This window comes from Larimichthys crocea, chromosome IX (genome assembly GCF_000972845.2).
Source record: "Larimichthys crocea isolate SSNF chromosome IX, L_crocea_2.0, whole genome shotgun sequence".
NCBI lineage: Eukaryota > Metazoa > Chordata > Actinopteri > Sciaenidae > Larimichthys > Larimichthys crocea.
Window position 1 is genome coordinate 7,163,168 of NC_040019.1, and position 9,067 is coordinate 7,172,234.

At 39.9% G+C, this 9,067-nt stretch overlaps 1 protein-coding gene across 1 annotated transcript; it reads left to right on the forward strand.

Annotated features, from left to right (window-relative positions):
- Positions 1-441: 441 nt before the first annotated feature.
- Positions 442-5,428, forward strand: prnpb (prion protein b). The gene is made up of 2 exons (XM_010736202.3): positions 442-587; positions 1,081-5,428. Exon 2 carries the CDS (start codon positions 1,085-1,087, stop codon positions 2,519-2,521), a length of 1,437 nt encoding a protein of 478 aa, XP_010734504.2. The 5' UTR covers positions 442-587; positions 1,081-1,084; the 3' UTR covers positions 2,522-5,428.
- The last annotated feature ends 3,639 nt before the right edge of the window (positions 5,429-9,067 follow it).

Below are 9,067 nucleotides of genomic sequence, written 5' to 3' on the forward strand. Positions count from 1 at the left end.
CCGGACGTAACGGTTGGTCGTTTGGGCTTAAACATATCACCATTTAGCCTACATATAATATGCTTTTTGTGTTCATAATAAAGTAATAATTTAACAAAAGCTCTATAAAGTGTAAACTGACTAAACTTATTTATAAACGCAAACAAAGACTAGCTTAACCTACCTCGAGTCACTAAATAGCTATAAACACATATCATAACAAGTATAACAACTCATAACGTATAACATATAAAATAAATAAAAAACCTTCTACAAATATATATATTTTTGTTTTCTCTGCGTTTTTGGCTCTGTTTTTGCTGGTCACGGCACCTCTTATGCTACTCCACGGTGCTTGCTGTGCCTCAAAACGAGCTCACCCATGAACCCGACAACCGCAAGCTGTATGGAAACAAATGCGTCATGGCGTCACGTTTCACGCAGACTAGCGTATGACGTCATATCGCGGCTTTTAGCGTCTGGCGCTGGTAACGTTCATTGGATGAGAGTTGGCATCGGAGAAAACACCCCGATAACGGGCAGACAGGCATCAACGCTTTGTCGCCGAATAACCATCGAAGCAGACACACATAAAGCGCCATTTCACGGTAAGAAATAATTTAATTATACGTAACGATGCTGTTATATAAGTCTCCGTGGGGTGGATCGGCGAGAGAACAAAGCCAAACATCGTAATGTAATTAAAGCGTCGGTGCCTGACGGGAACGGGCAGGATGCGGTCGTCACGCACTGTTTTTACAGATGAAAACACGCCTTTATTGGGTTTTCTTGATGTTACTGTGACTGGCATATTGATGTAATTGATTTATAATTTATTAATAATAATAATAAAAATGCTATTAATCCACCATGTAATGATAAAATATTAATAAGAGCTCTTCACTGGAATACATTTGAAACTTAGTTATATGGCCTGTGAGGAGAATATAATGCTCACGGTGTTAAATATTACATCAAATGGAAAGATTCTGCTTTTATTTGGATGTCATACAATAACAGTGGAAAAAAGGGCACAAATTGGTTTTTTATAATGTTTAATTGTTTTATGATCATTTCAAGCTGAAATCCTTTTCTCTTTAGGGCCATGATGGGGAGGTTGAGTGAGGTGGCTCTTGCCTCCTTCCTCATTCTGTTTCTTCTGAACACTGAGTCCACATGGGCTAAAAAAAGTGGTAGCTTTGGTAGCTCAAAGAAAACATCATCATCTTCCAGTAACAAGGGCGGGACGCAGTCAAAGCCCAGCTCTGGCTCCAGAAACACCAATCCATATCCTTCTGGTGGAACTTATCCTCATCCAGGAGGAGGTAACTCTAACCCAGGTGGATACCCCAGACAAAACCCAGCAAGTTACCCAGGAGCTGGTAGTAACCCTAACCAGTACCCTGGTAGAGCCAATCCTGGAGGTTATCCCAACCAGAACCCGGCCGGTGGTTATCCAGCTGGCGGTGGCTACCCCAACCAGAACCCAGCTGGTGGCTATCCAGCTGGTGGTGGCTATCCCAACCAGCGCCCTGGTGCTGGCGGCTATCCAGCTGGAGGAGGTTATCCCAACCAATACCCTGCTGCAGGAGGTTATCCCAACCAACGCCCTGGTGCCGGAGGCTATCCAGCTGGAGGAGGTTATCCTAACCAGTACCCTGCTGCAGGAGGCTACCCTGCAGGAGGAGGTTATCCTAACCAGCGCCCAGGTGCCGGAGGCTACCCAATGGGAGGAGGTTATCCTAACCAGTACCCAGCAGCAGGTGGTTATCCAGTCAGAGGGGGGAATACAGGACAGGGTTTTGGTATGCAGCCTGGTATGAATCCAGGAGGTTACCCTGGTGGAGGGTATGGTTACCCCAACTGGAACCCAAATAATAAGATCCTCAGTCCTGGCTATGGCGGAGGAGGCTATGGTGGTCATGGGATGGGAGGGTCTCCTTTCTCTCGTTCTGTGCAGAATATGGGTTACCAGCCCAAGTCGTCAGGTTTTGCCAAAAAAGCTATGGTGGCAGCGGGCGTTGGCGCTGTGGCTGGGATGGCCCTCGGATACGGACTTGGGCGCTTCCCTCGACCACATTTCAACTTTCGCAGCCCTCAAGAAGAGCAGAACTACAACAACTACATGTACCGCCGCTATGGCACCCAGTCCACTGATGAAAAAGATTATGGCCGTGATTACGTCTACAAGCCTCCGCCCCGGGCAGAGACTTACGAGAACTTCATGGGTCGCTGTATGAATAGGACCGACCTTCTCAAAAGTGATGGCAGCAGCTCTACCACTACCACTAAAAGTCAAGGTGGAGGCGATGAGGATGATGACACCGTCAGCATAGAGGAGATCGGATACCCAGCCCTAATTGAGCAAATGAAGTCCCGACGCTGCATGGAGCGTTACATGGTCTACTCTGAGCGCTTTCTGGAAAAACAAAAAGCTGAGCAACAGATGCAGCCGAGTCGCAGCAGCCCTCTGAGCTACGGGGTGATTCAGCTGTTCACCTCTGTCTTCATGCTGCTGTCCAGCATGCTCCTTCTCCAGTGAGAGCCATAAAGGGATTTCTACTTCCTCTATTATATCTGCACCTCCACTTCCTACTAATGTATATTATCTCCATTATACAAACCATAGCTGTATATTTTGCTAGCTCCTTGGGTCACACTGGATTAGTCATTTATTATCACTGGAGGAATCGTGCAAAAAGTAACAACATGTGTAAAGCAGCCAGTTTTAAGAGGCAGCAGTCATTTAAAAATGTAGTTAGACATGCTGCTGCACTTGTTTAGTTTGTTTTTGAATTTGTTTAGCATCTCTGTTATTTTTCACTTTTCTACTCCACATTACTGAGCACTGGATTCATAGAAAAGACATTCAGGTTACTTAAGTTCAGTTTTTCTGACAACAGATGTGTAAAATAGGAATGTTACATTAAGAGTTTTATATTTACGTGCAGACACATCAAACTAACATCACTCCACCGTTCATTTATCCTTTTCATCTGTACTGGACAAGTCACTAGACTGATTTTACAATTGGTTAAATGGGCTAAAAATGAAATATGAAAAGTGCCACTAATAAATTTGGATTTAAGTAAACAGAAGTATACAAAGTTGACCCATAATTAGTTGAAGACCAGTTGTCAGTATATTTTAAGAAATTTTACTTAATCCCATGTTAAAAAAAAAAAGAGCAAATTTCAGGTGTTTTGATCTCTTCCAAATAATCGAGTTTGGAAATAGGAACAAAATGAAAGATAACCGCCCCCTCCAAACAAAGGTGCTAAAAGAAGTAAAAGAACTTTACTTACACTTTCAGGGAAGCTACTAATGAGAAACAACATATAAATGTATTCACTCCACAATGTAGTTTTCCAGTGGTTTGCTGCAAATGATGATTAATCTGTGGTGATGGTTCTGCTCTGCACTGTTTAATGGTCATGAGATGAGACGTTCACATTTTAGTACTAATTCTTGGCCTTAATGGTGTTTACACACTGGAAAATAGGATAAGCATTTCCGAAGATAAGATAAGACTTTTTTGATCCAACGCAGGGGAAATTCACTCGTTACAGTGGCTCACGATATACAAAGTGGAGAATGAAATACTTGGTTACAGTAGCTCAGTAGGTAGAGTGGGCTCCCCATATGCAAAGGCTGAGCCCTTGCCGCATGCGACCCAGGGTTCGACATGCAAACAACATGCAGCCGTTTGCTACGTCATTCCCCCTCTCTCAAAAACTATAGCCCAAAAAACATCTTAATCTAAAAAGTGGATAAAATACTCATAAATAAATAGTTGGCTCAGGAGGTAGAGAGAGCTCTCCATGTCCGCAACGCTGAGTCCTTCCTGCAGCGATCTGTTCCAACTCCGTCCTGTGGTCCATGGGCGTTTCCTTTGCTCTCTCGCTCTCTGCTTTCCCATCTGTCTTCAGCTGTCTAGCCGTAAACAGCCATAAATCCCATAAATCCTTATTCAGTCAGTGACCTTACATCAATTAAACAAAGTGGGGAATCTTGGAGGCCATTTCCCTGCTGATGGTTTAATATCCCCACAATAAACAGCTAAACATTTGTATGAAAAACTAGGTACAGAATAGTCCTACTCCTCCTCAGGTACATGATACTAACACATTATTAGCTGCCTGTATAACCCTGGATTGCATGTAGTAGCTCTTGACAGTAAAGGGTGCATCGAAGTCGTCGTGTCCTTTGATTTGCAGCAAATGGTGCATGTGGTGTAGTGGCGTCAGTACCTTGCCTGCAGCTGTTTCAGAACAATAAGTGCATTTGTTGACAATAGCGCCTGATGCTTTTGGTCTGTGTTGCGCTGGCTCGGTGAAAGCTGGAGTTCACAACAATTCAAGATTTTAACCGTAAAATTGTCGCATCCCAGCTCTATATCTGCTTTATTTCTGTCGCTCATCACACACACTGTCTTTGTGTGGCATCTATCATCAGTCAGCCTAGATTAAAACTGGAAGTGGAAGCACTGGCACTGGCTTAAAACTGCCTGGAAGTTACAGAGAGCAGCCACGTCGAATAGTGTTGTCGAGGATAGATTTGTTCCCGCCTTGAGCTGATCAGTTTGACGTCTTCCTCTCATCACTTGACTCTTCCCCTAGCACAGTGAGATAGTCATTGGTCAGGTGTTGGCAGGTCTGTAAATGTTTGCTTCTTTTGAGCAGTTTTCTGAGTCAGTTTAATGGACTTTAAACTCCCAGTAAGTTTGTGGGGTTATGTATAGTGAAGTTTATCTTTTGTGTTTGGAATATTTTACTATCCCAGCTTAGATTTTTATTTTATCTGACTGTTTTAATTGTTATTTTCCCTCTATGTTTGTAACTTTGCACTTTGTAACTGTGTTTCTAAGAATGACACATACGTTTGCAGGCTGTCAGTGATCTATTTTCAAGTAAATATTCAGTTTAAAGAAAAAAAAAACTACTGCCTACTGTTAATTTCTGTTTTTTTTGACAGTGTACTGGTAAAAATATTCAGTTTGTAATAATTTATATGTAAAATCAAAATGAAAAAGTGTAGTACTGTCCAAATTCTCACGAAACAGCCTGTGCATTATACCAGGAAGTGATTTCCATCATGATGGCTCTATTCGGCTTTGTTCGTGTCCAGCCAGTCTTCACATTTCTCTTTTATCTCCCAGTAAATTGATTTTTCACATTACACACAGGGACTTCCTGTTCATCGTTGTTCCTAGCAAAATGTTTTAAATCGACTGACTTTTTCAAACCATTTAGGCTGTCAAATATCTAAGTGCAGTTATCTATGTTAGGATTAGATATTCTGTAACTGTGTCATGGAGCATATATTGTTCATACTCCATGGGTTTTGACCTGCAATTGTAAACACTTTGGGTTACTCATCGTAATATTACTAATATGATACAGTATGTCATGAATGTTTATGTGATAAATAAAATCAGTCACAAAATGTTTTTTCTGTGTAAATTTGATCATTTTACAAACACTGTCACATAATTTTATTTAAACTAATTAAATATTAAATAATAACATCAACAAGTACAGAATAAAGAGAGTGTAACAAAGATGAACTCATTCTGTCTCCTAGCCATTACCCGTTTAACTCTCACTCTGTTATTCTGCTGTTAGGGACCAATTTTAAATACATATAACATACAATACAATACAATACAATGCATACAATAATATATGTACTGTATATGCTGTATGTTTTTGACAGGATATTCTAAATGATAAAACAAAAGACTATATTTAGGCAAATCTTTTTATTTAACAGTGATGCATTTAGCAGTTTAATACAGTTCATTAAATGAAAAAAGGATGGCAACAACAAGTCAGTTCACATAAAGGTTAAATAATTTGAAATTAACGAATGACTAGTTGTCAAGATTTGATGGTTCCAGCTTATCAAATTTAAGAATTAGCTGCTTTTTCTTTTCTTACATTATAGTAACTTTGGGTAATTTGGGCTGAAAATGTTTGCTGCATTCACAGACATTTTCATATCAGTTTTCTGATATTTGATAGACCAAATACTAATTAATAGATCAGTTAATCAAGACAATAATCAGCAGTTTAATTGATAATGGAAATATTATGGTAAAAAACTATGGTATTTATATTGCCTGAAGGAAAAGTGTCATAGAGTCGCTCATATTGATGCCCAGGCCAAGTTCTGTATTAAAAGACTTTTTGTTGTACTGAAAGTTGTTAAATCTAAGTATGCCAATCAGAGACAATACTCGAGTCAGGCAGTAGAATAACCGCCATGTTTGTGTTTTTATTCTACAGCAGGATATATTCTCCTGTGAGGTTGCTAAAGCTCCAGAAGTCCTCATTGGTAACATATATACAATTAGTACTAAACAACAAAATCCCCATAGTAAATAATAAAGGACAGGAAAGATAGTTTGTTCAAAGAAGCTTTTATTTAATTTGATTTGATGATTAATCTCCCAGTGATCACCCTCACATATCTTACATATCACATATCTCTTATCCAGGCTGTTATGAGGAGAGGCACCACATATCTAAATGTGAGAAAGGTGTTAGTCACAGGAGCAGGAGCAGCTGCTTTAACAAAGGCCTGCTTGCTAGACCCTTGACGTTCGTTGTAGTAAAGCCGTTGATCTTTCTCAGAAGAGGTCTTCTTATGCCCGTAATGTTTCTCGGATCCATGCTTTGGCTTACCGAGCAATCCCAGCCCGGTGCCACCCAGCACCCCGGCTGCCGCAGCTCCAGCCCACTTCATGCCCTGCTTGGAAAGGCCTCGACCCTTGGAGGGGGACCCTTTACCGCTGTCATCTTTTTCTCGACCCTTGGAGGGGGACCCTTTGTCATCTTTTTCTTTTCCCTTGAAGCTCCATCCACGCTTACTGTATGCGTACTGTGCACCTGGGCACAGGGTTGCCATAAGCAACAGGCAAACCCACAGTGAGAGCAGCTTCTGCTTGACCATTACTGCAGATCTGTAACCTGCAAAAACACATCTACACGTATAAATACAAGATTTATTTTACCTAAGTTACTCAAACTGATATATATGATATAAAAGACATCGCTCGGTCTAGTTTTTATATTTATTCATTTGAGAGACAATAAGAGAGGAAGGTAGTCTGTTGGCTGTCGTTCAAACTGGCATTAAGGCTTTTGATGTTGCTCACTGAACTAAGTCACATGCTCACCAGCACTAACACAACAGACATCCAGAACTATCCACATGCTCTGTCAACACTGGGATTAGCTGGGCATCATGTGTGTGATGCATATTTCTCCTGTTGATGATGATTTGTTTTTCCTGGCTCTGATAAGCAGCATATGTTATACTACACGTTTCCATAGGTTGTTAGGAAATATGAACATAGACAGATTAATGATGTTGATGTGCAACTGTATTTACTATTGCAATGCATCTGGAAGGTGATGATTTGTCAATAGTAAATCACACAGGTATAAAAGTGTTGATACTATCCATTTTGCAGTGACTAACACAAAAATGTAAAGTATATTATTTATTTTTTTACCTTTCTGATCAGTCACACTGAGAGGCCGTGATCCCAAAGCGGCAGTCCTTTGTCAAACCACAACTTTTACAGTCCAGCAGGCATTTTTGGTAGGCTACCAGTATCATTTCCATACCTACATCCACTCAATAGAGCCAGCACAGCCCCTCCCCACAACAAACCCTGCTTTGCTATTGGTTCAAGATAAATAATACAGTACAGGTTGAATGGTTTTAGCTGATGGTGGCATTTTACATACATTATACACCCATTATTCACCAAATGCAAAGGCTGGTGTTATTTTCCATCACAAGTCTGTAGCAGCTTCCACCTGTGTGTTTGTACTTCCTTTTAATTATTAAGCGGGACATGTTTATAACTACATGACTAATTCTCAGCAGTGGTAAATTATTATTTATTAGAAATGATTAACTTATTAACCTTAATGTGCCTGTTAGCTGGAAGGCCTACAGAAAGAGGGAGACAAATGGAGTTATTATGAGACAATGGATCATTAATGCAAATTTAACAGAAGCATATTCTGTTTTTAGAATTTGTTTTTGCACATTTGATTTTATTTTATGACTCTTGTCATTGTGATATGTACAGTTACAGCCGGGAAGTGATTAGGCTCTGTTTGGACAGAAGGGTTCTCTTGGTTTGCTGGTTTTAAAAATGCATGACCACCATCCAGATCCCCAAACCTCAAACTCAAACCAGTTACTGCCAGTTTTCTGAACATCTTAGCCAGTGAAAGTATAACACTTACGTCAATTCTGAACACTATACAACCATTTTTAGTAGCTCTTTAGGTCATTAGTGAGTCTTTTTACAACCATTTTTAGTAGCTCTTTAGGTCATTAGTGAGTCTTTTTAAGCATATAATTAATACAACTGAAATACAGAACACAGAATTATATACAAGAGCCTGTTTTCATAAATGTGTTAATCATATATTTTCACTGTCATAGTTTGATGAAAACAAATGTTACTCTACGTGCATCAGGCTCTTAAAGGTATTTGGTCCAGAGGAACAAGTGTATATTTATCAATATAAGGAAAACACATTTGCTTATAAATTGATATATTCATGATTTAAAACAAAAACAGAGTAAAGTAACTGGAAATGACCTGACGGAATGAAATAAACAAGCACAGCAGCCAATAACAGATGGCAAGTTACGAAATATCAAGATCGTGATGCTACAAAAAATTTCAAATGAACAAGAGAGATGATTGTTCATAAAAGACTGATCAGACTGGTCAAAATTGAGTGAAACTCCTTCAGTGGATGCTTTGGGCAATTATGATGCTATAAAAATGTCAGAGGGTCCAAAGACTGTAGAACAAGAGAGATGATTGTTCATAAAAGACTGATCAGACTGGTCAAAACTGGGGGAAAATTCCTTCAGTCGATATCTTAAAAACTATGAATGTCTATGTATCATGGGTAAAAAAGATCCTCTCGAGGGGACGCCTTGGGCAATTATGATCCTATAAAGATGTTAAAGGGTCCAAAGACTGTAGAACAAGAGAGTTGATTGTTCATAAAAGACTTGACAGACTGGTTAAAATGTTCAAGATTAGGGA